Raw genomic sequence first — 14,183 nt, 5'->3', positions numbered from 1 at the left:
ACTGAATTCAAGCCATTGCTGAACAGCCATTGGCCTATGGGGGAATTCATGGCAGCAGCTGTCTGCCAAAGAGCCACTGCTATCTCCTTTCCTTTGTCAGAGGACAGAGGGGGAGTTAGTGTGGGCTTGAACAGTAACTGTGTCACAAGCCTGAGGTGAGAGTTTCATAAATTCCCACAAATGGAACAGGGGTTGGAGCTTTGCTGCTGTAGCCCCAGTCTAACGGAACTAGCCCTCCTCTTATTTTCTTTCAAGCCCCACTCCCCTCCCATTAGAGACGATATTGTCTCAATATGTACATCAGCACAGAGCAATTGGGGCTGAATGACCAGCTTCTGTGCTATTCATTTGATGGGCACCTGCCAGAAAATATCTCCTCAGTAACACTCAGGCGAACATAGACCACTACAGTGCAGTACAGACCATTTGGCCCTCAATGTTGAGCTGACCTGTGCAACCATTGTGAAGCCCATCTAACCTACACTATTCCATTTTTATCCATATGTTCATCCAATGACCATTTAAACGCCCTTAAAGATGGTGAGTCTACTACTGTTGCAGCAGTGCATTCCACGCCCCCTATTACTGAGTTTAAACAAAAAGCTATCTCTGACATCTGACTGAAACCTATGTCACCTCATGTCAACTATCACCATCTGAGGAAAAAGGCTCTCACTGTCCGTCCTATCTAATCCTCTGATTTCCTTTGTATGTCTCAATGATGTCAATCTCCTCTCCCTCGCACATTCTCACACTCACATAATACTGCTTCAAGTCCCTCAGCCTTTCCTCCTAAGACCTTCCCTCCATACCAAGCAATATCTTAGTAAATCTCCTCTGAACCCTTTCCAAAGTTTCCATGTTCTTCCTATAATGTGGCGACAGGAACTATACACAATACTCCAAGTGCGGCTGTTCTGGAGTTTTGTGCCTTGTGGCTTTGAAACTCAATCCCTCAACCAATTAAAGCTAACACACTGTATGCCTTCAAAACCTGGGTGGCAATTTTCAGAGATCAATGTACCTGGACACCGAGATCTCCCTGCTCATCTGCAATACCCAGAATCTTACCATTAGCCCAGTACTCTTTATTCCTGTTGCTCCTTCCAAAGTGAATCACCTCACACTTTTCCACATTAAACTCCACTTGCCACCTCTCAGCCCAGCTCTGCAGCTTATCTATGACCCTCTGTAACCTGCAACATCTTTCTGCACTATCCACAACTCCACCGATCTTCGTGTCATCTGCAATTTTGCTAATCGATCCTGTTATGCCTTCATCCAGGTCATTCCTAAAAGTGACAAACAGCAGTGGCCTCATAACAGATTCTTGTGGTAAAGATTGCCAGCCTTAAAACAATTAACCACTCAATATGGATATAATGCAATGGTGAGTACACCATATGGTTCTAGCAACTAGTTAGGCACGGGGACTTTGACATCTAAACACATTGGGGCTTGGTTTATAAACTGAGCTTCCTGTGTCTCATTGAATCTGCAAGGTGACCACAGGAAATTCCACAAAGTCATTATTCATCAGTCATCATTTGGCTAAGTGGTTAGCAGTGCTGCATTATATCACCAGGGACCTGGGTTCGAGTCTGGCCTTGGGCTGCTTTAGTCAAATGGCCTCCCAGGTTTGTCAAACCATCGCCAGGATTGTGTTAGCAAGTAGATTAACATGGAGCTCACTGCCTCCTATCTCCATCGGTCTTTGGTAAGTGTTGTCTCTGTGGGTTTAACAACTGGATCTTTGCTGGATAGATCCAACTCAAATGTTGGCTTGCTTCTTCATGTGCTACTGTATGGAACTGAACTGCTAAAGTGACTATGAATGCGTACAAAGATATTTTTGTGAATACAGTTTGTTCTTAGATCAATAAAAACTGAATACACTGATCTGAAGAAAGAGATGTCTTGCTGAGGTGCAGTGGGGAGAGACAATTATCTAATATCTTTGCTGGAGTGTATTGGGTCCGTTCAGTTGTCACTGAATCACCACACCTATTATACTATAGAATGAGGACACTTGGCTTACTGTGCGTGATTGTTCAATGGAATCTAAATTGATCCCTTTTTCAGGTATCGTACTTTGACCGGGATGATGTTGCCCTGCACCATTTCTCCCAGTTCTTCAAAGCTCAGTCCCAGGAGAAACAGGAACATGCAGAGAAGCTGCTGAAATTCCAGAATCAGCGTGGAGGCAGAGTCCTCCTCCAGGATGGGATGTTGGGGGGAGTGGGGGGGTGGGCGGAATGGCTGCTCTCATGATGTGGTTTCAAGTCAGTGACAGGATTTTCACTTCCTGAAGCACCAGGTATGCGAATTGAATTTTCGGACCTGCTTCTCCTGTCTGATCTCTCCGGGTCAGCTCTGTAGACAGAGGAGTCTCCAATATGCTCTGCAGGGGCTGGACTGTACGGGAGATGCATTGAATCCCACAGCCTCACTCCACAGTCAGGAATATACTGGCCTGTCTCTGACTATCATGTGCCTTAACATTGAGTACAAATGGACAAGGTGACAGCAGTCTCCCAATAGCTGATGACTGATCTGTTCTGATCCTTAACTGTCCTTTGTTTCCATGTTTCAGAAGCCAGAGAGGGATGAGTGGGGTAACGGTCTGCAGGCAATGCAGGTTGCCTTGGATCTGGAGAAGAATGTGAACCAGAGTTTGATGGATCTACACCAATGCACATTCTCCCCGTGTCTGCGTGGGTTTCCTCCGGGTGCACCTGTTTCCTCCCACAGTCCAAAGATGTGCGGGTTAGGTGAATTGGCCAGGCTAAATTGCCCATAGTGTTAGGTGCATTAGTTAGAGGGAAATGGTTCTGAGTGGGTTCCTCTTCAGAGGGTTGGTGTGGACTTGTTGGGCTGAAGGGCCTGTTTCCACACTGTAGGGAATCTAATCAATAACTCACCACAGCCCACACTGACCCTCATGTAAGCTTCACCACCTCCTCATTCTCATCACTGCCCCACCCTCAGGGCAACACCTCACTGGCCTGATCATTGCAAAGACCCACAGACCAATTAGGGAACCACTACAGTCTTGTCCTGAATAACTATATTCCAGTATTGCTGTAAATAAGGATATTAAATGAGCAATATGAAATGCTGTCTGATATTGCAAACTAAACTAGTATTTCATTGACTGTAGCTGCGCCTCCATAGTGAGTAGTCTCACATGAGCTCATATTATAGACTCAGGTCTGCTCCAGGCCCCCTGCACTGACTGTAGTGAGCATTGTACTACAGTGAACTGCTGAAGGCGTCTGTCCGTGTCTCAGCTGCTCAGGAAGGCGTTGCTGTCACTTTGAGAGGAGGGCTAATGCCCTCTGGAACCTGGCCAATATTGTATCCTGCATTTGATGGCAACTTGTGGGAGCTTGCTGTGCTTCCTAACTGCCTCATTTCCATTCGCGTTACCATCTCAGTGGGTAAAAACAAGGACTGCAGATGCTGGACTGTAGCTGCGCCTCCATCATCGATGAGTTGTCGATTCTGAATTGTTCCTGAGTTCCAAAATCTCATCCTGTGCTGACTGAAACTTGATTGGACATGGCAGCTGATCGATTGATTAACAAGAGTGATTGGTCACTACTGATGATGTCATTGAGCTGCTTCTCAACTCCTGAGGTATAAGTTCAAATCTGATGGAGGAGAGTATTTATTTGTATGTAGTTGGTGTTGGCTCTTGGTGTATGTGGTAAGGGTTGTGTTTTTGTGAGTTTTCTTTTGGAGGAAAGCATTTGCTTTGGTGAAATGGCCTCCCAGGTTTGTCAAAACTATCACCAGGATTGTGAAGCTGCTGTCAACAAACAGATTAACCTGGAGCTTACTGCCTCCTATCTCTATCAGTCTTTGGTGAGTGTTGCTTCTGGGATTCAAGTGATATCTATTAAGAAACATTTTACTTTTTGTTTGAAGTGGGAATAAACTAAGGGATTGTGTTGTAATGTTAATGGTCAGATAGTGGACTGAATGTATCTCTTTTTTTGTACTATAATACTTCTGAAGCTTGTTCTTGTGTCCAAACTTGACGCAGCCTGTTACTGTGGGGAGAAAGTGAGGTCTGCAGATGCTGGAGATCAAAGTTGAAACTTTATTGCTGGAACAGCACAGCAGGTCAGGCAGCATCCAGGGAACAGGAGATTCGACGTTTCGGGCACAGGCCCTTCTTCAGGAGATTCCTGAAGAAGGGCCTGTGCCCGAAACGTCGAATCTCCTGTTCCCTGGATGCTGCAGCCTGTTACTGTTTCTGGTAGTACTCACCACTTGCTAAATTAAGCTAACTATATGGTAATATTATAAGTAGTGGGATAGGATGTGGGTGTGTAAATAGGTCATTGAAAGTAATGGATGGAACACACTGTCCAGATGTGTCTAAAATACATGCTCTGGGTGTGACTGCCATAAGCACCAATGTCCCAGGACTATCACCAGAGTACCTCCCTGTGTTGGTTTGGGGTGGTGGCTGTGGTTAGCACTGCTGCCTGTGTCAGGGATTTTGGTTTGATTCTTGCTTTGTCTGTGTGGAGTTTACATTCTCTCTGCATTTCCTCAATTCTCTCTTTTTTAGAATTAGAATCCCTACTGTGGGGGGGGGGGGGGGGAAGACTTTGGCCCAACAGGTCCACACTGACCTTCTTCTGAAGAGTATCCCACCCAAACCCATTCTCCTATGTTCTGTGCACAAGTCAGAGGTAAACAGATGTCCCTGAACACTGGGCAATTTAGCATAGCCAATCCATCTGATCTCCACATCTCTGGATTGTGGGAGGAACCTGGAGCAAACCCATGCAGATGGGAGGAGAATGTGCCAACTCCAGTTTCCAGAGGCTGGAATTGAACCTGGGTCCCTGGTGCTGTGAGGCTGCAGTGCTAACCACTGAGCCACCAGTTGTAAATGTAGATCCTTAAAATAATGGATTGGGTTTGGGTGGGATACTCTTCAGAAGGTAAATGTGGACTCGGGCCAAATGGCCTGTTCGAACACTAGGGATTCTGTAGTAGGACTTCATGGTTGAATGGGAATTGGGCTCCATGTTGAAGGAATGGGGACACCTACTGGACAGATTAAATAAAGGCACCAGCTATCATTAGTTCCCCAGTTGGGTTACAGCTGCTTATCGCCTGCTGTTAACATCTCTTTATCAAGATGTTATCCACTTTTAATGAAGCATTTATGTTGACTGGTCAATACTTTTTTAAAACTAATCTTTTAAAAATTGTTGTTGAAGGAATTTTGTATTTCCCTCCCTTGCTGTCAGGACATTCAGATTTGTTAACATGGTCTTATTCCTTTAGAAATGTCCTTAATTCCAACATTTTCCGGATCTATGAAGTTCCCAGTTTGTCTTTGTTCCCAATGTGTTGCGTATTGACTTCTCTTTCTGCCACTATTAGATGCTGCATGTTTGTTCGTGCTCAAAAGAATTTGACCTTGACTGAATAGTCTTTGTTTGAATAATCTAGATTTCCTGATACTCTGCTAAAATGTTGGACTTTCCCAAATGTCCACAACTGGAACACATTACCTTGGGTTATGACTCTCCCAATCTATTGGAGAGAAGTGAGATATAGCTGGAAAAGACTAGTTTCTACCTCTGCCAACTAGAATTGGGCCCAGTGTGTTAATGGGATGTAAATGGTTCTCTTTCAGATGTCGTACTTTGACCGGGATGATGTTGCCCTGCACCATTTCTCCCAGTTCTTCAAAGCTCAGTCCCAGGAGAAGCAGGAACATGCAGAGAAGCTGCTGAAATTCCAGAATCAGCGTGGAGGCAGAGTCCTCCTCCAGGATGTGAAGGTGGGAATGTTGGTGGGGGGGGCAAAGAAATGGCTGCTCGTGATATGGCTCCATATCAGTGACAGGGTTTTGGAATCCTGCAGTGGGGTTTTGTCTATCTGATCTCTGTACTGGCCAAAACCACAGTAATATCTCCACCTTGTTGCGCATTAATTGCATATCAGGTTCATCTGATAATGTACATGGGATCCCTAGTGTATTCTATCCCATAGTATCAACAATAAGATGTCAGATATGAGGGAAAGTGTAAATAGACAAGATGATGGCAGTCTTCTGATAGTTGATAACTGATCTGTCCGTTTTGTTTCCATGTTTCAGAAGCCAGAGAGGGATGAGTGGGGTAACGGTCTGCAGGCAATGCAGGTTGCCCTGGATCTGGAGAAGAATGTGAACCAGAGTTTGCTGGATCTACACCAACTTGCCACTACGCAGACTGACCCTCATGTAAGCTTCACCACCTCATTCTCATCACTGCTAGGCAATTGTTAATTTTCCAAGTCCAATATTAATTATGCAACATATAGGTATGATCTGTTTCAAGTACTCTGGCAATTACTTAAATAGGGACTCCTGATACCAACTTTGGCTCCATGAGCAGTTTTCTTAAAGCTACAGATTCCAGTCAGTCTCCCAAATTGATACATGAAGCTGACCATGCAGCACTGCCTCAGTACTATCATACTTGGGTGTCATCTTTCTTGTGCAGTGTTAAAGCTTATGGCCCTGTCTTGTTGGTGGAGCAGCCTATACCCATTCTCCTGTCAGCCAGGATTATACACTTAGAATTAGTGCCCCCTCTTTAGGAGCTTGCTGTACACTTTGAACTTTCTACATGACATGTGACCACATTTCACACTTTCATGGCTCAGGTCTTGCAACACACTATAAATACAAAGGTCTTCAATGCTTTTTGTGTAATGTCTTTTTGGAAGTTTGACCAGATTTGAAGATCCTGTCAAGGAGTGACCATCTAAAGCAGTAAGAGTGACTTTTCTTTTGTAGAGAAAACAAATCTCCATATTCTGGCTCCTTCTAATCTATGACTGCCTACCTTCCTTCCAGCTGTGTGACTTCCTGGAGACCCACTATTTGGATGAGGAGGTTGAGATCATCAAGCGACTTGGGGACTACATCACCAACCTGAAGCGTCTGGGAGCTCCTGAGAATGGGCTGGGAGAGTACCTGTTTGACAGGCTCTCGCTGGAGGACAGCAGTTAGTGGGGCCTTTGACTGCAGTCTTTGTCCTTTGTGTATCCAACTCTCATTGGGAGAATTCCTCCAGGAACTTTGTAGTGAAGTGATTTGGAAATAAAAGTTGATCTCTCCCACTATCTGTTCTGTTCACTGGCTTTAACTTTTCAATTTGCATTTTGCAAGTGTTTGGAATTTGTTCCAGAATAATCTCTGGCTTTATCCAAATTCCAGTAGTGATTTCAGTGGATCTCCCTCTCCTGATTTTTCAAAAGGCTAACAATTTTGGGTTTTGTGGTTTTATTCCATTCCTTTAGAGTCAGTAGTGTAGCTCTTCCATGAGCATGGCAGGTCTAAGATATTGCAGTTTTAATCACATTCCCCTCAGCGAATGGGAGTCAGGTGGTGAAAACTGAGCCTGAATTTCATATTCCATGACAATGATTTCTTAATGAGGGAAAAAAGGCCAACACACATTCAAGCAGATGAGAAATGGGCAGAAGTACATCAGATTTTTTTTTTTGCCAGTCGGGATTGAAAGGAGACGCTGAGTGGCACCTGAGCTACCACTTGGAGGTCATTTAGGCTTGAGGGGAAACTGTCTAAAATACAAAGACACTTTTACTGGCCTGGACTACATAAGGATGTAGTTGGATTTTTGCCAGCCAGGTCACATACTTCAACTAGGAAAACCGCAGGCAGTAATAAATCCTGCACATTTAATACCTATTCCAGCATTTGAGGAATCTTTTTGCAAGTGTTTTGATTATGTAGGATCCGTGACCTCAAACAAAAAGCTGGAATAAGGCATTATTAACAATGAATGAATATATTGATGAGGTTTCCAGAGGCAGTCCCATTATGCAATATCATAGCAAAAAGGGTTGTAGAGGAATTGGTCCACATCAATTTTTTTTTATTTAAAAAAAAAACGTATCAGTAGAGATCCAGTCCAATCAAGAATCAAACTTCACATCCAAACGCCAGGAGCTTATAGGTATTATAGAATCCCCACACTGTGGAAACAGGCTAATCGGCCCAACAATTCCAGACTGACCCTCCAAACAGTAATGAACCCAGACCCATCTGTTTTTTCCCCCCCAATTATCCTACATTTTCCTCTAACTAATGCATCAAATCTATACATCCCTGAACACTACGGGCAATTTAGCACAGCCAATTCACCTAACCTGCACATCTTTTTGAGTTGGGGAATGAAACAATTCAAATCTACTGTGTACCATCCAGAATCACAGGGAGCACGAGAGTGATCAAACACTAAAGATCAGATTGAGGGTTTATGGACAGGATTAACCAAATGATTGGGATAAGGGAGTTCCATTTATGATTTTTCCAATCAGAGGTGCACTGAATGAATCAACCAAATTCAGTCCATTTGAATTCATTTGGAGGCATAACTGAAGAGGACTGTTATAATTGAAGGTGGAGAAATGAAGAAGTTAGAATTCTGAGACCACCCATTTGGACTGTGTGTCAACCTTTAGAGAATGATTAAATAGAGCTGGAGAGGAGGCCAGACAGCATTTAAAAGTATCACAATGAAAAAGGAAGCAGATGAGAAATCTCAAATTCGCAAGTTTGCAATTGGGGATAGATGAACCTTTAAAAGCCACGCTTAGTGGATTTATCAAATCGAGAGGAAATTGAGTGAGGTGAACTATTTGATAAAGACTCCAGACAGGAAGACATCCCACAGAATGTGTCATCTGAATATGCTCCAAAGGTATTTTGACAGGGAAGGAAAGCAAGAGGAGAAGGTGTTAACGATTACAGCACCGAAGGAAGAACTAGGTTCAGAGGATTCTGAATTGGACATTCCTCAAATCAAATTGGACAATGAGGAAGTTGTCAAAAATTGGGATAAATTATTGAGTTACCTTCCAAAAGAAAATTGAAAAGACCTGAAAGAGTTATTGCTATCACATGCGGAGATCTGGGGAAATAAACTGGGAAGTACTAACCTAATTGTGCATGATGTAGAGATGGGAGATGCTGTTCTGATTAAGCAACATCCTTCTCGCCATAACCCTCTAAAGTTGGCACAGATTCAGATGGAGATAATGGCATAATCGAAGTGAGTTACAGTGACTGGAGCTCACCCATAGCCACGGTGCCAGAGCCAATGGTTATGTGTGGACTATTGCAAAGTCAACGCTGTTACAAAGACTGATGCATATCCACTTCCATAGTTGGAGGACTGTGTCAAAAAGATGGGACAAGTAACTTACATTTCTAAGTTGGACTTGCTCAGAGGCTGCTGGCAAGTACCTCTGTCAGAGAGAGCAAAGGCAATTTCGGCTTTCGTAATGCCAAATGGACAATATCAGTTCAAACTCATGCCATTTGGTATGAAAATCGCTCCAGCCACATTTCAGAGACTGACTAATAAGGTCATTGCCAGGTTACCCAACTGTCTGGTGTATATTGATGACCTGGTGATTTTTTAGTCACTCGTGGAAGGAACATTTACAGCATTTATTGGACTTGATCGATTAACTTTGGAAGGCAGGCTTGGTGACCAACCTAGCTAAAGGTGAACTTGCCAAAGCCGAAGTCACCTTCCTGGGCCATGTTATTGGACGTGGACAAATGGCCCCACGGGGTGTGAAAACGAATATAATTGAGGAATTTCCCACACCGTCGATGAAAAAGGCAGTACTACAGTTCATGGGATTGAGAGGGTTTTACTGAAAGTTTGTGCCGAACTTTAGCAATGTGGCTGCTCCCCTCACCGGATTGTTAAAAAAGGGCAAGAAGTTTCAGTGGATAGCGGACTGACAGCCTAAAAACTGTGATAGCCACTGCCCCAGTATTAGCCACAGCGGATTACACAATGCCTTTCAAGTTGGCTATCGATGCCAGTGATGTGGGTGTCGGTGCGCTGCTCCTGCAGGAGGATGACGAGGGAATAGAGGGACCCATTGGGTATTTTTCCAGGAAGTTGAACATTCATCAACAGAAATATTCAATGGCAGAGAAAGAGACTTTGAGCTTGGTGTTGGCATTCCAACATTTCTGAGTTTATATTACCAGCAATGCATCTGAGACAGTCGTATACACCGATCATAACCCATTGACATTTGTAGAGAAATGTAAGGACAAAAATGCAGCCTGTTTAGATTGAGCTTGTTGTTACAGCCATTCAATGTGACAATTGTGCAGGTGGCAGGTCGTGAAAATGTGATTACCGATGCGTCATCGAGACCGGAATGAGATAAGGAGGCGTTCGGTGAGGGGTGTGCCACAGCCTGAATTCGCATGTGGTTTTGTCTATTTGCATGTGTATGATTAGTACAGTGTATATGTGTGTTTGGACTATTAATCGAATTTCAGAAGGGTTTTCAAAATGAAGCCATCTTTTGATATTGATGGTTCATTTTTTAAGGGGGGAGTTATCACAAAGCTAGTCCCTTTCTTCTAAAAGCTGTTCCTTTTCTCAGGAATATTGTGTCCTTGACTTTTTTTTTCGGATGGGTCATAAACCACGCCGGGCTCTGATCAGTCTGGTTTGGTACTGAGACAAAAAGGATTTTGAGAGGCCTTTTGTTTATATGTAAACAGACGAGACTTCAGGCCAAAGTGGTCATGTTTTAGAAGTGACCTGTATAATGAAAGGGGAGTGGACAGCTCTCTAGCTGATCAGTTCAGTACAGAACTAGTTGGGAGTTCAGCAGTGAGCTCTGTGAAAACAGGCTCTCTCTCTCTCTCTCTTTCTGCCCTGCTAACTTCAACCTGTAAGCCTCTGATCCTCTTATTTCATTTCACTGTGTTGTATATATTTGGAACAGCATAATTAAGTCCAGTTTAGATAGACTGAGTTCTGTAGAGGTTTTTTTATTCTGTTCTTTGTGTTTTATTGTGTAATTTTGTGAATAAATTTCTGTCTGTTTTTAAACCTAGAAGTCAACCTAGCTATCTTACTCTGGGTAATTTTCACTGTACACCGTCTGAAACAAATTGCAAAGTTATGGTCTGGGTTGCCTGTTTAAGAATGTTTTGAGTGGTCTGGCCTAGACAATAATACACATCTCCATGACACTGGACTTCTTTGGCTATAAATTCCATGAAGAAAGTGAGGACTGCAGATGCTGGAGATCAGAGCTGAAAATGTGTTGCTGGAAAAGCGCAGCAGGTCAGTCAGCATCCAAGGAACAGGAGAATCGACATTTCGGGCATAAGCCCTTCTTCCATGAACTTGATCTTAACTTCCACAACCACCTGATAAAGGAGCGGAGCTCCGAAAGCTACTGCTTTAAATAAACCTGTTGGACTATAACCTGGTGTTGTGTGATTTTACATATAATGAAACAGGAAACTGAAACAGACCTGGAAATAACACTGTAATATTAGAATTAGGTTTTATTCCCTAATGGACTCAAATGCAGAGATACAGGAATACAGTGAAAAGTTCACAATGTGGCCATTTACAGCACCATCTTAGATACAAGGGACCCAGGTACAAAACCTGATGTAAAAAGTAGAAAGATAAAATAAAAGTTAAAAGTTCAACATGACAGTTCTCCTCACTATAAAGTAGTAAATCAGAAATAAAGTTAAATATTCCAAATTTCAGACCTTCTTAAGTCTTCCATTCACTTTATTCTGGTGATGGGAGATTGGCTGGTGAAGCCAGTACTTAGGTGGAACGCTGGACTGTCACCTTGATCTGCTGCTGTCCGTGTGGTGGTCCCACTGCGCAGGTACATAGGGAATTCCAGGATTCAGACTCAGTGACGATGATGGACCTGGTGTGTCATGGGTGTGGGGTCTCACAGGAGAAATCTAGACGTTGTGTTAGTTACTTGCGTTTGCTTCCTTTGTCTGGATGGAGGATGTAGGTTCGGGAGGGGCTGTCAAAAGAAATATTTACATGTTGCTGCAGCTCATCCTGTAGATGGGGCACACTGCAGGTTCCATGGAGAGAGGGGTCTCTTTGAGAACATATGCCAAGTGATAGCACAGTGACTCAGTGGTTAGCATTGCTGCCTCACGGCACCAGGGACCCAGATTCAATGCCACGCTCGGGCGACTGTGCGCGTGTGGAGTTTGCACGTTCTCCCCCTGTCTGCGTGGGTTTCCTCCCACACTCCAAAGGTGTGCCGGTTAGGGTGAGTTGGCCAAAGTAAACTGTCCATAGTATCCCAGGATGGGCAGGCTAGGTGAGTTAGCCATGGGCCATGCAGGCTGATGGGGTAGGTATGGGTGTGATGCTCTTCAGAAGGTCGGTGTGGTCTCAATGGGTGAATGACCTGCTTCCACACTGCAGGGATTGTATGGTTCTAGCTTCAGAAATGAAGACTTTTTTTAACCCCTTCACAGGGTGTGGGTGTCACTGCATTTATTGCCCATGGCTAATTACCCAGAGGGCAGTTTAGAGTCAACCACATTCCTGTTGGTCTGGAGTCATATGTAGGCCAGACCAGGTAAGGGTGGGATATTTCCTTCCCTAAAGGACATTAGTGAACGAGATGAGTTTTTCCTGCCCATAAACAACGGCTTCACGGTCATAGAATCCCTACAGTGTGGAAACAGGCCCTTCGGCCCAACAAGTTCACACCGACTTCCAAAGAGCAACCCACCCAGACCCACTCCCCCTAACTAATGCATATAACCTACACATCCCTGAACACTATGGGGCAATTTAGCATGGCCAATTCATCTGGCCCGCACATCTTTGGACTTAGGGAGGAAACCGGAGCACCCGGAGAAAACCCACGCGGACACAGGGAGAATGTACAAACTTCACACAGAGAGTCGGCCGAGGCTGGAATTGAACCTGGGACCCTGGTGCTGTGAGGCAACAGTGTGAACCACTGAGCCACCATGCTGCCCACAGCATTATTAGACTCCTAATTCCAGATTTTTATTTTTTGTTGAATTCAAATTCCACCACCTGCCATGGTCGGATTTGAACCCAGTTCCACTGAACATTACCTGGGTCACTGTATGAATAGTTGAGTGGTAATACCATTCTTGCCATCCCTGGAACGATTATTTTGTCAGTGTTTCAATACTGTCATTCAGGAGTCAGGAAGAAGAGTCCTCCGAGGAAATAAATTAACTCAGCTCCTCTGGTTTGGTTAAGCTTATCATAACATCTGCTCTCAGCTGACCAAATGCAGTTCTAGTGGTTTTTTTTAATATCCAGAACTGCTACCATACACAACTGAACAGTTTTACCCAACATCAAATCACCTGAGGCAATTGTCATCTCTTAACTACCACCAATAAATCACTGGTGTTTCTGGTTGATCAATTTATGTACACAGCCCATTAAGGACAAGGTTCTGATGAATATTTCATAAGCGTTTATAGACACTTACTGAGTTTGCATTTGGCGTGTGAAGATTGTCACAGATGAATGAACAATGACATTATCATTGAGTTGCCATCGAAGGAGACCTTTAACATTCTGATTGGCTCATGAGACCCAAAATCCCATATTGTGCTGACTGGAATCCGATTGGACATGGTAGCTCTTCGCTTGATTAGCAAGAGTGATTGGCATCACTGATGATGTCATTTCCTGTTTAATAAATTATGGGCCTGCTCCTAGAGTATAAATCCAATTTCCATGATAGTGGATTTTTAGAGAGGGAGTTTGTTATTTAGGAATTGTTTTGACAAAATGGCCTCCCAGGTTTGTCAGAATTATCACCAGGATTGTGAAGCAGCTGTCAACAAACAGATTAACATCGAGCTGACTGCCTCCTATCTCTATCAGTCTTTGGTGAGTCTCTGTGGGGTTAAGACTGAATCTTTGGATAGAGTCAAACTCTAGTATTTGTTTGTTTTCTTCTATGATGCTACATAGAACCAAGGTGTTTTAGTGACTATGTATGTAATTTTAATGATTAAAGTATATTTGATGCTAAAAATAACTGAATCTGGCTGAAGGATGTGATGTCTTGCTGAAGAGTAGTTGGGAGAGTCCACTATCTAAACTCTTCCTGATGGAATGTAATAAGTCCATTCAGTTGTCAGACTCCCTCCTTTTCTCTGAAAGTAAACTCCCTCCTGTATGAATACCAGGTCCTTTTGTGTATCAACTACAGGGAAACTTTGCTTCCAATGTGATGCCTGTCTGTCTGCAAAGACAATACAGAGCTATTTCAGGACTTTGTTTGTACTTCAACCTGAATAAAGTCTTGCTCTTGCT

At 43.6% G+C, this 14,183-nt stretch overlaps 1 protein-coding gene across 1 annotated transcript; it reads left to right on the top strand.

Moving 5' to 3' along the window:
* The first annotated feature begins 3,765 nt into the window (after positions 1 to 3,765).
* On the top strand, positions 3,766 to 7,030 carry LOC148141215 (ferritin, middle subunit-like). Its single transcript, XM_087978099.1, has 4 exons — positions 3,766 to 3,867; positions 5,666 to 5,812; positions 6,131 to 6,256; positions 6,875 to 7,030. The coding sequence occupies exons 1-4, from the start codon at positions 3,766 to 3,768 to the stop codon at positions 7,028 to 7,030; spliced, it is 531 nt and encodes a 176-aa protein (XP_087834225.1).
* The last annotated feature ends 7,153 nt before the right edge of the window (positions 7,031 to 14,183 follow it).

The sequence above is a fragment of the Chiloscyllium plagiosum genome, unplaced genomic scaffold (genome assembly GCF_037043375.1).
Source record: "Chiloscyllium plagiosum isolate Xiang-an unplaced genomic scaffold, Cpla_swu_hap1 HiC_scaffold_33, whole genome shotgun sequence".
Taxonomy (NCBI): domain Eukaryota; kingdom Metazoa; phylum Chordata; class Chondrichthyes; order Orectolobiformes; family Hemiscylliidae; genus Chiloscyllium; species Chiloscyllium plagiosum.
Note: the sequence above shows the minus strand (reverse complement) of the source record. Positions and strands in the feature narration are given on the sequence as shown.

Coding starts and splice junctions, on each gene's coding strand:
- LOC148141215 (XM_087978099.1), top strand. CDS start 3,766: ATGGCCTCCCAGGTTTGTCAAAACTATCACCAGGATTGTGAAGCTGCT. Junction 3,868..5,665: donor CCTATCTCTATCAGTCTTTG/GTGAGTGTTGCT, acceptor GTTCTCTTTCAG/ATGTCGTACTTTGACCGGGA. Junction 5,813..6,130: donor TCCTCCTCCAGGATGTGAAG/GTGGGAATGTTG, acceptor TCCATGTTTCAG/AAGCCAGAGAGGGATGAGTG.